Genomic DNA, 19,182 nt, shown 5'->3' with positions numbered 1-19,182 from the left:
CCAGTTTATGGCAGCTGCCTTCATGATTCAGAAACATACAACTAAATCAACAAGCTACAAACACCTGCACTTGCTCTTTTCTGAAAGTTTCAGTAAAATTCTCCCAATTGCAGGAGTATTTGTTAAGGCCAGGCCCAGTTCTGCTTCCTCCCTATGATCCTCCTGATTTAATCTTACTGTTAGTAAGAAGATATTAATTTTCTGGCTTGTTAGGAAGTCTTACAAACTCAGGGCTGATTCAAAAGGTGTGTGTAGCCCACTGAAGTTCTGTCCCTATCTTGACTTCTAGGAACCAAGACAGGAGGGAATAAATGCCCAGTAACTGCAGTGCTCCAGCCTGCTTTCCCATGAATTAGCATTTTCAGGATGAAGGATGAACTTAATGCCAGCTCCTGTTTCTCATCCCTGCCCATGCCTCCAGATTGCTCCATGCTCAAAGATCAGGGGTTTAAATCAACTTTGTTCCCTGCTTGCCCAGTTAGGAGTGAAACAGCAGCACCGCGGTCAGAAGCAGCAATTACAAAGTAACTGAACATTCACCCTCCTTCCCCGGCTGCACTCAGAGGTTCTGGGGGTGGCAGATGGCTCACTCAGCCCTTGAGTCTTACCTGTCCTGCCTTGTGCCCCCACGGGGCAGCAAAGACAGAGTCCAGCACAGGTGGGCACGGTTCAGTAGCTGCTGGTTGGATACAGAACCCCTGGCTACAGGTGGCAACTTTTTTTTTCTCCTACAAAAACTTTATTCAGTTATGTACAAAATGTGTTCTGCTACTGTGGATCCCCTTCTTGGTCTGACTGTTGCTCCTCTTCTTCCTCCCCTTTGTGTTTTTCCAGTTTTGCCATGAGCTCTGAAAAACAGAACAGGCACGATGAGGCTGCAGGTGCAGGGGCTGCCCCAGAGCCAGGGGTCCAGGTGCTGTGAACACCCAGGACCAGGGCAGCTACCAAAAATCCCTTGCCTATAGGGGCTCAGCTTGGAGCCACCTCTGTTGGCTGAGTCCAGGCAGGAGCTGTTACAGACATTCCCTCCGTGCATCACTGACCACACAACTGCTGCCTGTGCTCTCCAGTCACTCCCCACCTGGGCAAGCACAGATGCTCACGTTGCATCTGTGATTCAATATTTCCTGACACTAACTGAGCTCTGCTGGCAGCCAAGAGCTGTGAACTGCAGCTCAGGACCAGGCCCAGCACCAGGAAGCTCCAGCAGGAGCTGCTGCTCAGGTGCTCCCCCAGAAGCCCCTCTCCCCAGGTGCCCGTTACCTTTTGCAGGGTTGAAGACCCCGTTGGTTTGCTTGTCACAGACGTAGCAGCGCTGGGATTTGCGATAGTGCTGCAGGGCACAGCTCTCACAGAAGTAGTGCCGACACCTGTACGGAGACACAGAGGTCACTGCAAGCCCCCAGACACAACCACTGTGTCCTGGAGTCACAAACTACTGACTGCTGCTCACAGGAACATCAAGGTTGAGAATGACCTCCATGATCAAGTCCAACCTTTGACCAAACACCACCTTGTCACCCAAACCAGAGCACTGTGTTCAGTTGTTCCTTGTTCCCCAGGGATGGGGACTCTGCCAGCTCCCTGGACAGCCCCTTTCACTGCATGACACCTCTCTCTGTGGTCCCCAAGGGAGGCAAAAGTGAGCTGCAGGCACAGCTTCCTCTGCATCCTTGTCCCCATGGAAGGTGTTCAGCATTGCTTCACTGATGTGCAGCGACAGCACAGAGCCACCAGTGAGCTCTTCCTGACACAGGACAGTGTTCAGAGTGAGGAAGAGCTGTCCTCAGCCTCCTCCTCATCCTCGCCAAGCTCTCAGCTTCCCTATGCTCATATTTCTCTGCTCAGGAAATGCAGCTGCCATTCGGTGTCCAGGAGGAATGATGACATGAAAACAAAATCTCAGGGTTAAGGGGGAAAGATAAATGAATGAGGCAGGATTTGTGGAAAGCTAAAAAGTGCTTGAGTAAGTGCTTGAGATCCCTTCCAAGATCCTCCAGATGCAGGAGATATTGGACTCCCTGGCTCTCACAAGATTTCCCCACCCACTTGAAAGCCAGGGCAGACAACAAGCAGGTTCCACCCACAGCCCATGGGCTGGGTTTGTCTTTGCCTCAATACTGAATGAATGACTCCTGAGCTGCATCGACAGCACACGTGGCTGCTCGTGCCAAACAACCACTTACTTGGTGACCACAGGGTTCTTGAAGGAACCTCTGCAGATGAAGCATTTGAAAGGCATGTCCTCCTCATCACTGCTCACCTCGTAGTTTTCGTCATCTGCAGAAGAGAAAGTGAACCAGGGTGGCGTGAGAGAAGCCAGCCCAGCCCATGTGTGGGGCACAAAATAATAAATAAGGGGAGAGCACAGCAGGTGGGATTCAATCTCTGCTGGAAACAATGGAGCTCTGGCATCTGGGTGTTGCTGATGTCAGTAACACGTGTGGGACTGTGCTATAATTACGGCTAATAAGCCAGCAGGCCTGTTGCTCATCTCAGGAGAAAATTCTTTTCTACTTCACCCACTCACTGCTATAAAGAGAAACATCCTCCAGCCTCCTCCTGTTTTTTAGACTTTCTTCCAAACCAGCTGCCACCAAATTCTGGCTCCAGCTGAGCAGAGAATAGCCCCCATTTGTACAGCAGCACTCATGAGGCCTGGGCCACAGCTCCAGACACTGAGTGACAAATGACATCCCACCTCCTGGGCATCAGGGGGACAGCCAGGGGTGCTCTGAAAGCAGCAGCTCTGCTCAGCACTGTCAGTGGTTCCTGGCCCTGAGCTGCTCCTGCAGCAGGAGTTGCACAGCTTGGAGCAGTCCTGTGAGGGCACACGGGCCGTACCGTTGACGCCGTAGCGGCCCTCGTCCAGCTCCCGTTCGATCTGCCAGCCGTGCTTGTAGTCCGAGCGGTCGTGCAGGAACTTGCAGCTGTCTGAGCAGCACAAAGAAAGAGGAAATAAGAGACAGGCTGCAAAGGCAGAGTGTTATCAGGACACCTAATTCCAGGGCAGCCTGAGCTTTGCCCAGCAGGAGAAATCTGATTGCTCCTTTTCCAGGGCAGCACTAAGCTCCTGGAGCAGGTACAGGTCTCTCAGTGCTGACAGGCTGTGAGCATCATCCTCTCAGTGCCTCTCTGTTCCAGCAGTTATGCACATGGGAAGTGGGATAAGGAACAGGAAAACCTATCCCTCACATGGTCTCAGTGCACATAATACCTGTAAGAATGTGGGTCACTGGAACATCCAGGGGTCTCTTCCAGGACTCCTATAACCACTAATTAGAGGCCCTGGGCTTTCAGAAGGGATGGCACGAATGACAACCTTACATAAACAGCTCTGCACAGAAGGGTCTGTGACTCAGCACCCCAAACACGGGGTCACAGCTGGAGGGGATCCCCTGCATGCCAGGTGCTCAGCTGCAGCACGAGGCACTCACCCCCGAAGCCGCAGAACCCGGTTTCTTTGTAGTCCTTGCAGATGTCAGGCTGGTAGTCCCAGCGCACCGTGGCCCGCAGGTTCTCCGGAGCACGGATGGGGCCTTTCCTGGAAGGGGAAAAGAGGCTCAGACCGGCTGCAAAGTGGCCCTGGAGCAGGGCCCTGGCCACGACCAGACACTACACAGGTCAGGCAGAAACTGGCAGTGACAGCAGAGTTCCAGCCCCAAACACTGCCTTTGGGATGGTGCCTGAGCTCCTCTGCGGTCACAGACCCCGAGGCTCATCCCAACCCACCTCACCATTCCTGAGGAGGCATTTCCCATCGATGTGTCCTTGGGCTTCACATACTTCTGGTAGTTGTTAATGCCACGGTAAATTTTATCGTCTTCCTTTCCTCTCAGCTCCTAGGAAAGCAAGAAGAGATGATTAAGGATCAGGAGAGCTTCATTACATGAATTAATTGCCACCATTCTGACACCAGTCTTCCTTAACACCAAGATGCCAACAAAGCCACAAAACTCCCCTGTTTGCAAAGGTTACACTCCTGGCTCCTTGAACTTCTGGGAAGATGAGACTAACTCTTCTTGGTGTGCAGAAGGGGATGAGCAAAGCACAGGCTCTCCTGCTGCAGAGCACGAGTTCCTGAGGAGCAAGGCTGACTCACCTCCTGGATTTTCTGGCTGCGCTCAAAGATGGCCTGGGCATCCTTCTCCTTCTCTGTGTCCAGTTCATACACTGCTGTGGCTCCCATGTCTTCTGGGCCAACAGGTTTCTGAAAAGCAAGGAAAACTTGTGGCAAGAGCGGAGGGAACATCTGGACAAGACAGAGAGCTCCTGTCTACCTGAAGGGTTGTCACAGAGCAAAAACTGGACACATCTGCTTCATCCCTTGGCATTTGCTAGGGAGAATTCACCACAGGCTCCAGCCTAGTGTGTGCAGAGGCCAGAGTGCTAATTCCTCATTGCTCCCAAATTTTAGCCTGAAGTCAGGGAACACTTATTTTACTCCTTTACACTCAGCCCCAGCTCAGCTGGAAGCCCCACTCAGTTCACCCATGTCACCCAGCACTTCAATCACAGGACCCTCCTGCCCACACACAGGATGTTACTGAGCCTCTGACCCAGTTGGGGATGGCCAAAATTCAGTTTCAACACAGTGATCTGGTTTAGATTTCTCTTTAATGGACTGAACAGATACCTAATCCTAGCTTTTATCACATCTTCGAGAACAGCTGCACAGAAACCAGAGAATAATTACAGCCAGCCTCAATTAGACACAAGTCCAACTTAGGTGCCAAAAGCTTGCAGAGTGCCAAAGCTGTCACCTCCTCCCAGCCCTTCCCATTCTCTCCAGAAGGTTGGGCAAACCAAACACTGCCTCCCTTGGGAGCAGCCAAAGATGGTCTCACACTGAAAACACAAACCCAACAGTTGAGTAAACCTGATCCAACTGCTCCCTCTCCTGAAAAATCTCTGCAGTGTTGGGCAAGTCCAGTGGCATCCTGGAATTTTAACTCCCACCTCCAAAAGGGAAAGGCCAACCTTTGCTGGCCTCCCTGGAGGGAGGGACTATCAGAGTAAACGCAGCACAAGGTGCTTGGCTAGTAAGAGGGGACAGGGAGGTGCACTAATAAGAAAGAATTTCCACTCCCATGTCTGTGAGGAGAGGGATCCCCAGCCCCAGCTGAGCTGACACCCCAGGCCCCCTGCTGCCTGTCCTTACCGCCGACCTGGTGGATTTGTAGGTGACCCCGATTTCCTTGGCAGGATCCTCATCCTCGCTGCTGCTCGGCGCGTACTCCGGCCTCTCCCTCGTGCAGCGCCTGGTCTGGGGGGGAGGAAAGGCTCCAGCGCCATCCTGGCCGAGCCTGGCAGGCCGCCGCAGGCAGCCTGGCTGGAGCAGGTGCTCCCTCGGAGCTCCCTTACCTTCTGGATCATGGGGTTGGGGGTGTCCCGCCGCCGCTCCTTGCGCACCACGGTGCTGCCCTCCTCCCCGCTGCTCTCTGCGGGGAAAGCCCGGCGTGAGGGGCACGGCCCAGGCCTGAGGCAGCCCCTGCCCCCGGCGGGCTGGGGACGCCCATGGCAGACCCGACAATCCCACCCCGGGAGCGCTGTCCAAAGGCTCCCGGAGCTCGGGCAGCCTTGGGGCCGCGACCCTTCCCTGGGAACCTGGGCAGTGTCCGACCGCCTTCCAGGGGAAGAACCTTCTCCTAATATCCAGCCTAAATCCCCTGTGACACAGCTTCAGGGTCCTTCACGCCCTCGGGCTGGGGAGGGCGGCCAAGCGCCCGTGTGGGCAGCGCTGGGGGCGGCACCAGGCCCTCCCTCGCCTCCCCGCTGTACCGCACCGCATCAGCTCGGCTCCCCGCGCCGGCCCGCTTCCCCCAGCCCTCACCCCGCTCCTGGTCGCTGCCGGGCCGTTTTCGCCGGCCGCTGCCCGCGGCCCGGACCCGCTTCTTGAACACAAAGCTGCAGACGCCGCTCTCCTCCGCCATCCTGTGCCGCCGAGACCGCGGCGCCGCACAGAGCGGCGCCGGAGGGGCCGGAGCGGGCAGCGCCCCCTGCGGGCCCGGAGGACTCAGCACCCCGGGCGGGGCCGGGGGTCCCGGGGATGCTCCTCTGCCCCCGAGCCCCCCGAAACCCGGCTCGGAGCCCCGCTCGGAGCCCCCCGGAGCCCGGCTCTGAGCCCCGCTCTCTGCACAGCCCCCTTCTCTCTGCTCTCTGCACAGCCCCCTGCCCTCTGCACAGCCCTCCGGCTGCGTGTGGCTGTCCCACCGCTGGCTCACATCTGGAGTGGAATTCCTCATTTATTCGCACTCGATGGCAGCGAGCCTGTTCAGCACAGGCGCTCTTTGGGCAACGCAGAGTGGCAGAGGTGGTGAATCACACCACTGCTCTCTCCTTGTCCAGCAATCACTCCCGTGAATTCCTCAGTCGTGGTTTTTTGTACAGGGAATTACAGGCAAACTGCACACAGAACACCTGTCTCTGCAGCTGGGCTCAGGCTTTGGGCCACCTCCAGCCAGCATTTGGCTCTTTCCAGTGGCAAACACACTCTCACACTGTGTTCAGGAGCCAAACAAGAATATTTGTTCCAGCATCATCATTTTCAAAGATATTCCCATCGCTCCATTGTATATTTTCCTCCATTTATGGCCCACTGGAGGGCTTTGAGAGCTTCAGGTAAAGTCCTCAGAGCTACAGGTTATTGCTGCCTCTCTCCTGACCCATGGCCATTCCAGCTTCCTCAGCTGGTGTGAACCCACCTCCACGTTTTAACTATTAATATTTATATTTATTTCTGATGTTTTACTCTGTTCGTGGGGAAATCCCAGCCCTCCAAAAACCATGGGAAGCTGCCCTTATAACCCAGACAGTGCTTTGGCTCGGCCCACGGGACCCTGCTCTGGCAGATCCACCACTCACCTCGCACAGCCCCGCTCCCACGCTCAGCTCATCAGCTCTGCATGGAATAAACTCTGGATTTCTGAAACCACCACAGATCAGTTGTACCCCTGTGGAGGGTGAGCAGTGGGGAGCACTGGAATCCTCCTTTCCTGCTGCTGCCTAAGATCCTTCCTATACAAGCAGCGAGCTGAGGTGTGGGAAATGTGCAAAAAGGCTTTTGCAGACGCTGGAGGATGGATCCTTTGGGATGCTCCAGGATCCCTTACCGGGGTGGGTGAGTGCCACGCGGGGAGAGCCCAGGGCCGTGTCCAAAGCTTGGGGCGAAGCCAATCTGCACGGCAGAGAGGCTGGAAGCGCTAATTACCGGGGGAGTTAATTGCACCCTGTGCCAGAAAGCAGAAGGGTCGCTCCGGGGCCGGCGCTGTGGGATCGGGGAGGCTGCGGGCGACCAGGCACATAGAGCTGGCAGCCGAGGGAGCGGGGAAGCTTTGGGGTTAGAGGTTGGCTCCACACAAAGGAGCGAGCGGCTGGAAGCCGCTTCGCCGCCGAGAGCCAATCGCTGCTGCGGCCCCGCGATAAAAAGGGCTCGGAGCCGGCGCGGGGAGCGCAGGAAGCGGCTCCGCTGCACGGCCGCGGCCTCAGCGGCTGCGATGCTCGGGAGCCGCCCCGGGCTCGGGCTCGGGCTCGGTCCCGGCCCCGCGCTCCGGTCTCGGTCTCGGTCTCGGTCCCGGTCCCGGCCCCGCGCTCCAGTCTCGGTCTCGGTCTCGGTCACGGTCCCGGTCCCGGTCCCGGCCCCGCTCTCCGGGCTCCGTCTCTGTCTCTGCCCCGCAGCACCGGCGGCTGCTCGGAGGAGGAGGTTCGGGGAGGAAGGGGGACAGCGGGCCGGGGAGCTCCCCGTGCCCGAGGCAGCCCCGGGAGAGGGGTCGGCAGCCGGAGGGGCGAGCAGGCCCGTGCGGGGTGGATGCGCTCCGGGGGTGCGTGTTTGGGGGGTATTTCAGCCCCCCGTTGGGGCTGTAGTCCCCTCTTTGTTGTGTGCTGCAGTACGTGCCGGAGGGAGGCTGGACAGATCCGTTTTATTGAGCTGATCAGAAAGAGCGGAGATGGAAGAAAAACCTGTTAGATCCCGACTCCTTATCCCCCTTGGGTAATGCCTGCCAGTTCCCCATGGTGTGTCTCCTGCCGCCTCATCCAACCTCATTTAAACCTTTCCAGCGACAGGTCTTTCATCACTTCCCTGGGGAGGCTGTTGCATGACTGTGAGATTTAATAACAACACAAATGCCCTGGGCTCTGACATAACCCTTAACAGCCAGGGATCTCCCAGGGCTTCACAAAGGACAGCAGCTCTGTTTTTATCGAGGGGAGGGGGTGGAAAAAGGGAACAGAAAAAATGAAATTGTTTATCCACCAACACCCAAAATTAGCAGCAGATTTAGGAATCAAGCCCAGGTCTCCCAAGTCCCAGTCTGGTGCTGTAACTACTGTGTTTTGAGCCAGCCTGATCTGTCTAATCCCCTTGGATCACTTCAAACAAGCTAAGATACCTTGTAGATCATATTTATGATCAATTTTCTGCTGATTTTTTTCATGGCGTGGGTATCAGTTTTGAAAAAAAGCTGATAATCCAGCCTTGAAAATTGGGCTTTGTCCGCCAAAGACGTCGTGTGAGGGCTCTCACAGGGAAGACATCTGGTGCCTCAGCTGAGCTGTTGTGTGTTTAAGGCCAGGAGTAGTACATCTGCAGCATTATTAATGTAGATTACAAAATAATTGCAGGGCAATCGACCAAGTCTGACACAACCCCAGTGTCAATGTCCTTTTTAAATGGGAGTCCTGCAAGAAGCAAATTCCCAGTTCCAAACTGAGGGTCTGTCAGAACCAACCTCTTGGGCTTTGCAAAGTGGCAGATGCATCTTCCTTCTTACACAGCCTAAACCCAGGTTCCTGACCCTTTTTGGTCAGCAAAAATCCCAGGAGACTTCTCATTAGGGAAGGGAATTCCTCTTCTGGTTTCTTTCAGTGGGTAACTCCTGGGAGTCTTCAACTGCCCCTCTGGTCCTGGAGGGTGATGCAGTTTTTCTTTTTCTTTTCTCCCACCCTCAGCTCTTGCAGGGTTTTGCCAGGCAGCTGCCATGTCCCCCCAAGACATGTCTGCTTTTCCCTCCCAGTTAAGTCATTTTTATCTGCCATCTGGGGGTGTTGCAGTGCTTACCTCGCTCTTAGCAAAAGCCCTGGGATGGAAAACATTAAATCTGCACAAAGGGATTATTGCAATATCAATGTGTTAAGCACACTTTAGACATATTTCTCACTCCTGTGGTGTGCCCATAACCCTCTCCATATGTCCAGCTCGGGGTTTTCAGAGGCAAGATGCCTCAGCATCCTCTGATGTGCCTCTCCAGGGATTACTTTTCCTGGCACACTCATTGCTCCACTGCAATCTTGTGGATTTCCGAGAACCAGATCCTATGCTGGGCTCTATGGCACCTTGGATCCTAAAAGGAAGGGTAGAGATGAAGGCTGAAAATAGCTGGGGCAGCTCAAAAAGAATGATATTTGGAGAGATTTAACTACCAATATGATTTTGGTTGTGTTTCCTTGTACAATCTGCATTTGGACAGCAAACAGTGGTTTTTGTAGGGCTTGTGTGGAGGCAGGGACCATGGAAAGGGGCTGTGCTGTGTTTTGGAGTGCCAGGAACTGGACCCACTCCTGCTCTTACTGCATCTGCAGGTGATGAAACAGCAAAAGCTTTTTGTGGGGTCTCTAGGGCCCAAGAGATGGGCTCACCCCATGGAATCAGAGACTCCCTCAGGCTGGAAAAGCTCTCTAAGATCATGGTGTCCAACCACTCCCACAGCACTGCCAAGGCCACCGCTAACCATGTCCTCAAGTGCCACCTCCCCATGGCCTTAAACCCCTCCAGGGATGGGGACTCCACCACAGGGAATGCCAGTCCAGAGTCTGGTGAGGAACAGGTGATATTCCACGAGAGGAAATCAGCCAAGGCAACACTGAGAGGCTGTGTTAGAGGAAGGAGGAAATTACAGGCAATTCCAGGTCCCATTAACTGGAGTACAAGGAAAGGTTGGTTTCTAGAACAGGTTCTGGAAGAGTAATCAGAGATGTGCTGTTGGGAAGCAGAACAAAATTCTGGGTGGTTTTAACACAGCTCATGTCACGCTGGCTCAGTGTCTTCCTTGGATATGATAAATGACTTCTGAAACAACAGGGCCTCGTGATAGAGCCCCAAGGAAATGATTATTTTAGGTGGAGACAGGAAAAAGGACAGGGAAAAGAGAGCAAAATGCAAGGAAGACACTTGGATTCTTCTGCAAGGAGGGATGTAAGGACACATCAGGCCAGAGGTGTTCAGGGGTGCTGGAGTTTTGTATCAAATACCAAGGTCTGAGATCTCCCAGTGTGGAGCTGCCAGACCTGTTTGATGGGGCCACCATGGTGGCTGTGGCAACAGAGAGCCCACCAGGTGAGAACAGCTTAAAAGGAATCTGCTTCTCCTGAATGTGGTTACTCTTTGTGAATCTCACTGAGAGGCAAAATATGATGGGAGAATAACTAATGTTGAATGGTAAGTGGATGTACATTTGTGTAAGAAACCAGGGTGATGTTTCCAGGTGGAAATGGTTTATGGAAGAGATCAGGGAAGAGCTGACAAGGGCAGGGAAGCCATGAGCTTCTGTTTGCCTGTTGGGCTTGTTTGCAGCAGGTTGATATTGCACCTCATTAGTCCCTTCTGCAGAGCTTCCAAGATTTCTCCCAGTGAAGCACTTCTGTCTAATGTCCAGCCTGAACCTCTCAACCTGCAGTTTTTGTCTGGCACTACTGAGAATTTGTCTCTGCTTGAAAAATCCTCTTCTCATCCTCCTGGCAGGATTTCTGCTGTGCTTCTCTGCTCTATCTGAACTCCCAGCAAGACAGGAGATGCCAGGGAGCAGAGACTCCCTTCAGATCATGATTTTTAATGGATGCTATTAAACACAGCCAAATCCCAGGAATGGGCTGCCTCAGTTTCTGCTTCTGGACAGCAGGTGAATCCCAGTAGCATCCTCCTGGCCTGTGTGCCCCTCACTAAGAGGCAGGGCAGGGACCAGCCCAGTCCCCTGCTGCTTCCAGAGCTGTGCACTTCCTCCTCAGGGGAGGCAGGGATGAAAGTGGCAGAGGGGAGCGGGTGGGCAGGGGCTTCCCTCGGGCTCCCCCTCACTCCTGTGGGTCCCCCATTGTTGCCATGACAAAGGCAGCCCTGTTCCTCCCCACAACTATTCCTTGTCAGCATCCCTCAGCATTTCGGCTGCAGATTTCCTGCCCACTGGCAGCCTCTCAAGAGGCAGAACGTGGATGGAAAGGGGATTAGTGGAGCTGGCTGGTGGAAGGTGGCTCCTGGCTGTGGGGTGAGGCAGGGGCAGGCCCACTCCCCAGGAATCTCAGGAGCAGGTAGGGGTGTCCCCAGAAATGTCTGGATTCTCCTCCCTGAAGTCCTCCCCCCTGTGCTGAGCCAGCAGGGCCCTGCTCTGTGTCCCCAGTACTATGAGGTCAAGTGGCTGGCTCAAAGCCATACAAGAGCCAAGACCTGAAGCAGAATTAAGGGATTCCATGCCTGAAGCAGGAGCTGTGAGTGGCCACCACTCCATCATCCCTTCCCTGGCACTGCTGTGCCTGGCTCTGGCCTGGCCTGTTTGATGCTGGTTTTGCACCACACTCGGTTTCATGGTGTGGGTCAGCTGTGAGACCCCAAGACTGCAGAAACTGAGCCTTGGGAGCTGGGTGATTGCCAGGCTCAGGAGACAGGCTCTTCCAGCTCCTGTTCACCTCTTCCCCACACTGGCCAGCTGAAAGGGATGATGGCCATGGAGCTGGAGGGTCAGCACTGCCCTGTGTGTGGGTTTCACTGATCCTGCACAGGATCTCGTGGCCATCCATCCCCACAGCCACCAGCTCAGCCCAAGATTTCCTGGGGAAAGGCCTGGCAGCCTCTCCGAGCTGCCTCCCCTGCCCGTGCCTCGCCATGCTCTGGGGACACTCCACGTCCTCCCAGGATGGAGGAGGAAGGGGGCCCAGCTCCCCCACGCCGTGCTTTGCCTTAGGGAAAGCCTCCTGCAGTGGAGCACTGATCCCTGAAATAAACAAACCCCTCTCAGGGCTGCTAATGGGAACCATCTGGTAGAGAGGGGCCCCTCGCCCTCCGCACTCAGGCTCCTTCCCTGCCGGAACGCACCAGGCTGGGCCTGCACTGCTGGGTCTGCACTGCTGGGTCTGCACTGGGCTGGGCCTGCACAGCTGGGCCTGCACTGGGCCTGCACTGCTGGGCCTGCACTGCTGGGTCTGCACTGCTGGGCCTGCCCTGCTTTGTCTGCACTGGGGCAGCCCTGGTGGCCCCTCTGGAGAGGGGAACGGGGAAGGGCTCCCTGCACCCCTCCTGGCTGCAGGAAACCTGATCCTTCAGAGGCAGGCTGAGGTCGGGGGGCTGCCTTGAGGGGCCACCTCAGATGTTCCCTCTCCCTCCATCTGCTCCAGGGTCAGGCAGGAAGGTAAGAGGGGATGCAGGAGGCTGTTAGGGAAAAGCTCTGTGATTGAGCAGCGTTGCCTTCCTCCCCTCAAACTGCTCCCTGCTTGGAGGCCTCAGTTGCTACAAGGGCAGGACGAGAGAGGCTGGAAGGCAAAGGGGTTCTCGCCTTGTCCTGAGCCCAAAATCTGAAACTGCTGGCATGACCTGGAGAGGAGCACAGTCCTTGCTCTTGCTGTTCCCAGGCTGTGCAAGTGGCTAAGGCCTTTAGGGACCTGAGGTTTGGAACAGTCAGGTGTGGCAGTTACGGTGCCAGTCCCCACTGTGGGGCACGGCCATGGCTTTGTCACCTGTCCCCGCTGCACCCCTCAAAGCCAGCGAGCCCCGAGGCTCCCCGAGCCCTTGTGAAGGCTCTATAACATCAGTGTGGCAGCATGTCCTTAGGCACTGCCCGTGTCACCACTCTCCCCCTCTCCTGGAGGCTGCTGGTGGCTGCCTTGGGCCCCAGCCCCGAGCTGTGCTCCTGGGAAGAGCGATGGCACAGCCAGGAGCCTCCAAGAGTCCCTCCCGCAGTTTCTCACTTGTTCTGGTTCCCTTATTGCCCCAGCACACCCTTCCCCTTCGAGATTTGTGCTCTTGCCTCCTGCCCTGCAGCAGGAAGGAGGTTCAGCAGCTCCTGGGGCAGCAGCTGCAGTGAGGGGCTCGCTGGAAGCACGGGCACCAGAGGGTCTGTGCATGGAGGGCACAGGGTGGGAAACATCCCACCATGGCGGCGATAAGTGGGTGGAATTGAAGGGAAAGGGGTTTGGGGGCACGAGGAGCAGAGAAACAAATAGTGGGTGGAAGTAAAAATGCGCTTATCAGAGAACCCCTGAATGGATTTTTTGGGTTGGAGGAGCCTTAAAGCTCATCTCATCCCACCCCCTGCCATGGCAGGGACCTTCCAGTGGAGCAGCTTCTGGGGAAGGGCAGGAGGGGTGTGGGGATTCTGGAAACACCGAGGGGAAGAAGGTGGCTGGGGTTGGGGAGGAAGATGAGGGAAGGGAAGTTGGTGGAGGACAAATATTTGTAAGAAAGGCTGGGGTGAAGGTGAAAAGCAGGTGAAAAGGGGGAGGGTTGTGCATCTGTGTCAGAGGTGTGCGTGGAGTGGGGACACCAGGTTTTGTGGGTCCCTCACGTTTGTCTGTGCTGGGCTGCAGGACTGACAGACCCTGGAGGGGTCTGTGCTGGGCTGCAGGACCTGACAGACCCTGGAGGCACGAAGAGAAGGTCCTGTCCCAGGGCTGGGGGCAGGGAGGGGCTGTGGGGTGGGCCCTGGCCCCCAGCAGATGCTGGGTTCAGCAGCAGCTGCCTGCGAGCGAGCTGGGAGAGCAGGAAATAACAACCAAACCACAGAGAGACGGGAAATGATTCTGATAGAACAGCCTGGGCCTCAGCTGAGGCTGTGCAACGTTTGCAAGCAGGGCTGTGCAGCCCCAGGGCTGTGAGGGGCACCCACCAAGTGCCCAGGACCTGGGGAAATGGGTCTTTAAACTCTGAAAGCAGCCATGAATTTCGGGTGCTTTGCTGGATGTAACTCAAGCCTGCTGTCAGCTGTTGGGGGTTTGGCAGCCAAAGAGCCCCCTAAAACTCAGGACATGACTGCCAATGTCCCTGTGAGGTGGGCATTGAGGAGATGCCCCTGCCCCAAGCCCTCCACCCCGACGTGTCTCTGCCCTGGGGCTTTCTCAGGGTCTAGCCCAGTCCCTGGGCAGCAGGAAGGTTTTTGGGGTGGCAATATGAGGCCAAGGGAGTTCAGTAGGACAGGAAAGCAGCCCCAGGCAGAGGCAGGTGCTGGTTTTTCAGCCTCCAGCTCATCCCCATCATTGCAGAGCCACCCCTTCACCCTCCTTTTCTCTGCTCTGCTCCTTCCTTGGCAGCATCACTCAACCCCACAGCTCTGTCCTCTGTGTTCAAACCAGGGCTCGTCTTTCACGGGTGTTTTGAAGGTAAAGTGTGGTGGGGAAAACCCCCTGAGGCGCTGTCAGTGCCTTTTTAGCTCTTTTTTACCAAAAGGGGGATTTACAATGCCGGTGTTTTTTCCTGTGCTGGTCCCAGCCCTGTCAGCCTCATCCTCCCAGGCACTCAGCACTGCACACGGGGCTCAGCCTAAAGGCACCGTGGGCTCCTCGAGAAGACAAAATCCCCATGGCTTGCTCTGCTGAGCTGTGAACAGTGAGATTTTTCTGGGCTAAAATTAGACTAAAACCACAGTCCTTCCTCCAGCAGCACCAGTCCTTTAGTGGCTGCATCAGTGAAACACGGGCTGCTGGTTTTGCTGTTTTGTTTGGGGTCAGCCTTGCTGCCAGTGGCGTGGTCGTTGCCTGCCAGGTGCTTCCACACGTGGGTTTGGAGTAGGAGCCATCCCATCACCTTCCAGGTGTTCAGAGCCCCAAACCCTCAGCTGCTATCACAGTTTTCCAGACCTGCATCTCCTGTCCAGTTCTGTGTGCCTCAGTCTCTGGGCTCCCCCAGGAAGCCCCAGCCCAGCGGGGCTGATCTGAGCCTGGAGGGAGCTTTGAGCACACACCAGCTCCTGCTGGCTTTGGTGATGAAACCAGCCCCACTCCTGATGACATTTCCTTTCCAGCTGTTGCAAGAGGTCTGTCTTTGACACCACTGCAGGGAACATCGACCCACAGCCTTCCAGCTCAGGACTGAACAGAGGGAGAAGGGAAAGGAGCCATGTTCCAGGCCACGGGAGCCGCCAGCCCAGCCCCAGCTCATGTACGTGGCATCCTGGGGTTTGTGTGGGAATTTCAGCTGGGTTTGGGTTCTCAGGGGGGGAGGGTTGTGCACAGAAGCTGTGTTCCTGACCTGACATTTTAGGGTGATCAAAGGCACAGTCACAGCTACTCAAACAACAGAACTGGGGACAGGAATGTTCCAGCAGAAGGTGCTGTTTGCTGAGCACACTGGGCTCCAGCCTCAGGCTCTGCTCCATCCAGAGCTCCTCGAGCTGCTGTCTGTTTGTTTGTGTTTCCATGGCTTTCCGTGATCACAATTGAGAGCTTTCGAGCTGCTGAGGGCTGGAGTGATTGGAGATGGAAAAACATAAAGGTTCAAGAACATCTCCTGCTGGGACAGGATACGGCCCTGCCCCGAGGGAAGATCTGTCAGATATGGAACGGAGAGCGTGCCTGGCCAGGAGGCTGCCGAGAAGTGACGAGCAACCCTGGACTGCTGCAGCCTTGGGAACGGATGTATCAGCTCCAGAGAGGCAGCGTTTTCCTCAGCTCTGCTCAGCTGAGCTTGGAAACAGCCTATTAAATCCTAACCCCAGGAGAGCACCTGCGGTTGTTCTCCCAGTGCCAGGGGATGCAACTGGTTTTACACAGGCAGAGCCTCCTCGCTGCCCGTGTCCCACTGTTGACTTTGGCTCCTGCTTCCAGCCTCGTGGGACTGAGAGGAAAATCAGTCCCTGACCTCAGGCAGTGAGAGCAGCTGGGAAACCTCTGAGGAGGCAGCTCGGCGAGGGGAGAGCTTCCTGTGCCTCTCTTAGACAAACTGTTTCCAAAAATACAAAGGAGAAACGATGGGGAAGGACAAGGCAGGAGGAACAGGGGGTGGGGATCAGCCTGGGGGCAGAGAGGGGCAGTGCTGGGCAGGCAGAGCCAAACTGCAGCCAGAGGAAGGACAAGGACAGCAGGGTGACCTCCTGGTGGGATGTCCTGGGGTCACCCTGTCCTGACCTTGGGAACAAGGTGTGAGGAGGATGAGCCAGCCCTGACTGGTCACCTTGCTGGAGTGCCCTTGGATCCTGACTTTGGGAAGCAGGGAGCACTCCCATCAGTGCCAAGGAGGGTGAAACTCCTGGGGTGGCTGTCAGGGACCCAGCAGGTGTGGGGTGGGTGCAGGGTGTTCACTGCTGAGGGGGCAGCAGGGGGGGATTTGGAAGGGATGAGCTGATGCAGTGCAGATGGGACACGGTGCAGAGAGACCCTGGGGCACAGGGAGAGGCTGCTCAGCACTTGGGTCTGTGCCCTGGTGCTGCAGGGCTGGGCAGCACCTGCCCCCGAGCTGCAGCAGTCCCAGAGCTCAGTGCCCTGTGCCCTCCCCACACCCCTGAGGTGCCCTCGTTTCCTGCACAGCCCCAGAGGGCCTGAAAGGAGGAACTGGAAACAAAACCTTGGCCCCAAGAGGCTCTGGGACAGTGAAGGGCACCCAGCTATGCCCAGGGGGAGTGGGCCAGTGCCCCCTGAGCCCGGGCAGCATTGCCCAAGCCCTGTGGACCCTCAGCAAGAGGAGCAGCATCTGGAGCAGAGCTGCTGTGTGGGGCCACAGGTGATGGCTTACAGGTGCAGGTCACAGAGGGGTTTGGTCAGGGTCTTGTGCCAAGCTCTCATTTTGCTTTCTCCTTCCCTTTTCAGGAGGCCAAAACCAGCTCAGGAGGCAGCACAGTGCAGCGCTCCAAGGTACCTTTGCTTTTTCTACTCCATAGAATCATCCCAGAATGGCCTGGGGTGGAATGGACCTCAGAGCCCATCCAGTGCCACCCCTGCCCTGGGCAGGGACACCTTCCACTGTCCCAGGCTGCTCCCAGCCTGGCCTGGGACACTGCCAGGGATCCAGGGGCAGTCCCAGCTGCTCTGTGCCAGGGCCTCATCCTGCTGATTCTTGGCAAGGGTGGAAGGGCCAAAAGCCCACGGGCCAAGCTCCAACCCAGCCCAGCATCAGTGGAGTGGCCCAGGGAGGGTGAGGGAGATGGGGCTGCTTCCTGCTCCCCAGTGCTCCAGTGAATGGAGGGCAGGGAAGAGGGCAGTGGAGGGATCTAGGCTGTCCCAAACTCCTTCCTCATCCTCTGTCTCCCTTTGCTCTGCCCTTGGCCAGTCCTTCAGCCTGAAGGCGCAGGTGAAGGAGATGTGCACTGCCTGCCAGAAAGCCGTGTATCCCATGGAGCGCCTGGTGGCCGATAAATTCGTCTTCCACAACTCCTGCTTCTGCTGCAAGCACTGCCACACCAAGCTCAGGTGAGCCAGGCTGTCCCTGTGCTGGGACAGGTGCCACTGCAGCTCTGCTGAGACCCTCCCAAATGGTCCCCCCCCATCACAGCCCCTCCATGGCCAGTAGCCAAAGACCCCCAGCCCACCCACCACAGCAAAGCAAAGGTTTATCTGCACACCTGGGCCCAAGTGGCAGCTAAACCCTACCTGGTGTGGAAGGGGAGATGCTTCCCCTTGAGATCAGCCCCAGAGGAACACAGAGCTGAGCCAGTGCCTCCTTCTAGAGGACTCAGAACCGAGGCTGACCCCCCATTTCTACTCACAGCAGCCCCCAACAACCTCTGCTGGTGGGAGGGAGCTGTTGGCCCTAAGGGTCCCCTCCTGCATGTTGTCCCCTCTGCTGTCCCGGTGTCCCCAAGCCCCCCACCTTTCCCCAGGCTGCAGCTCAGTCTCCCTGCCCGGCTAACCCTGCCCTCCCTCCCCAGCCTGGGCAGCTACGCCGCGCTCCACGGGGAATTCTACTGCAAGCCCCACTTCCAGCAGCTCTTCAAGAGTAAAGGCAACTACGACGAAGGCTTCGGGCGCAAGCAGCACAAGGAGCTGTGGGTGCACAAGGAGGTGGAGAGCGGGACCAAGTCGGCGTGAGCGGGGCCAGCCCCGCTCTGGAGCCCCGCGGAGCCGCAGGAGCTGAGCTGGGTGAACTGAGCTGATGTAGAGCAGGACCTGGGGCAGGGACAGGGGGAGCCCCCTCTTTGGAGGGTGCTCAGAGGGGTCCTGCAGGCTGTAAGGACAGGGCAGAGGTGAGCAGGGTGCAGCCCCCAGACCTGAAGCCCTCTCTCTGCAGGCCCCTCTCCCCAGTGAGATCAGAGCAGAAGCAATGCCCCCCGTGGGACCCCCAGCCCTGTCACCATGGAAAAGGGATGAGCTGGGGGCTTATCCAGCCTGTGAGCCACTGCAGAGCTCCCAGCCCTGCCAGCCCTGCATTGCTGGGGCTCTGGCTGAGGAGGGTCCTTGGTTTACATCAGCTCAGTTCAGCTGGGATGGTTCAGCCTTAAGGATGTTGCCCTGCCACGGTTTCAGTGTCTGTTTTTTATATTTGCCTTCCACTGGTACGTTCTGCGCTGGAGCCTCGCGGCAGCTTCACCTGCTCGCCTTTATTTTTGTAATACAAGGTTTCCCAGCCTTCCCTGTCTTGTCCTGTGTTCCCAGGGGCCTGGGGAGGTGGGACTAGTGGTCAGGTCTGCCTCTTACTGCCCAGGCAGTGTGGAAAGAGCTTGTGTCCATGGAAATATTCCTGGATACCTGTGTGTGAGTGAGGCTGGGGGGAAGGGGAGGGAGGGAAGGGAAAGAGGCAGCCCTCCCCTCTTTGGGGAGTGCTCAGAGGGGTCCTGCACACCATGAGGACTAGGCAGAGGTGACCAGAGTGCAGACCCCTGACCAGAAGCCCCCCTGGAGCCCCCACATTTTGGGAACTGAATGAGGATTTCAAATTCCACATCAGTGTTGCCCTGTGAGCTGCACAGCCCAGCTGGAACCTTCCACCAGCTTCCAAAGGGAGCCCAGACCACCCTCAAAAGGCATTCACCAGCCTTGAGACCCCCCAGGACTGGATCCACCCCTCTGCCCTGACATGTCTCATGCTCTCCCCGCCACATCAGTGCCCTGTCCCTCAGTGGCTCTGCCAGGGGCAGGATGGGATCAGTGCTGGGCTGGCCTCACAGGTCTGCCTTGGACCCACCCCACTTCCAACCCCCTGTTTGGATAGCACAGTCCATACAGATTAATGAGCCAACAGGAGACACAAATGCAGGAAAACCAGAGAAAGTGGATGAG

The 19,182-nt window shown here is 56.6% G+C and overlaps 2 protein-coding genes across 2 annotated transcripts; one reads left to right on the top strand and one right to left on the bottom strand.

Moving 5' to 3' along the window:
* Window positions 1-31: 31 nt before the first annotated feature.
* LOC121352433 (E3 ubiquitin-protein ligase RNF113A-like) lies at window positions 32-5,998 on the bottom strand. Its single transcript, XM_041465381.1, has 10 exons — window positions 5,834-5,998; window positions 5,365-5,441; window positions 5,162-5,266; window positions 4,103-4,210; window positions 3,733-3,842; window positions 3,438-3,544; window positions 2,845-2,934; window positions 2,187-2,280; window positions 1,264-1,370; window positions 32-848 (listed from the first exon to the last, which is right to left on the bottom strand). The coding sequence occupies exons 1-10, from the start codon at window positions 5,931-5,933 to the stop codon at window positions 769-771; spliced, it is 978 nt and encodes a 325-aa protein (XP_041321315.1). The 5' UTR covers window positions 5,934-5,998; the 3' UTR covers window positions 32-768.
* Window positions 5,999-14,557: 8,559 nt separating this feature from the next.
* LIMD2 (LIM domain containing 2) lies at window positions 14,558-18,532 on the top strand. Its single transcript, XM_041465447.1, has 4 exons — window positions 14,558-15,133; window positions 16,777-16,821; window positions 17,237-17,376; window positions 17,835-18,532. Exons 1-4 carry the CDS (start codon window positions 15,092-15,094, stop codon window positions 17,992-17,994), a joined length of 387 nt encoding a protein of 128 aa, XP_041321381.1. The 5' UTR covers window positions 14,558-15,091; the 3' UTR covers window positions 17,995-18,532.
* Window positions 18,533-19,182: the final 650 nt, after the last annotated feature.

Source organism: Pyrgilauda ruficollis, unplaced genomic scaffold (assembly GCF_017590135.1).
Source record: "Pyrgilauda ruficollis isolate IOZ18807 unplaced genomic scaffold, ASM1759013v1 scaffold189, whole genome shotgun sequence".
NCBI classification, from domain to species: domain Eukaryota; kingdom Metazoa; phylum Chordata; class Aves; order Passeriformes; family Passeridae; genus Pyrgilauda; species Pyrgilauda ruficollis.
Note: the sequence above shows the minus strand (reverse complement) of the source record. Positions and strands in the feature narration are given on the sequence as shown.

What these genes read in the sequence shown, in the direction of transcription:
- LOC121352433 (XM_041465381.1), bottom strand. Translation starts at nt 5,933, where the DNA reads ATGGCGGAGGAGAGCGGCGTCTGCAGCTTTGTGTTCAAGAAGCGGGTC. An exon ending in GGGCCGCTACGGCGTCAACG is followed by an intron (nt 2,281 to 2,844) that starts GTACGGCCCGTG and finishes TCTCTTCTGCAG; the next exon opens with ATGACGAAAACTACGAGGTG. An exon ending in GGTCTTCAACCCTGCAAAAG is followed by an intron (nt 849 to 1,263) that starts GTAACGGGCACC and finishes TCTGTTTTTCAG; the next exon opens with AGCTCATGGCAAAACTGGAA.
- LIMD2 (XM_041465447.1), top strand. Translation starts at nt 15,092, where the DNA reads ATGTTCCAGGCCACGGGAGCCGCCAGCCCAGCCCCAGCTCAT. An exon ending in CCAGCCCAGCCCCAGCTCAT is followed by an intron (nt 15,134 to 16,776) that starts GTACGTGGCATC and finishes TTCCCTTTTCAG; the next exon opens with GAGGCCAAAACCAGCTCAGG. An exon ending in GCACAGTGCAGCGCTCCAAG is followed by an intron (nt 16,822 to 17,236) that starts GTACCTTTGCTT and finishes GCCCTTGGCCAG; the next exon opens with TCCTTCAGCCTGAAGGCGCA.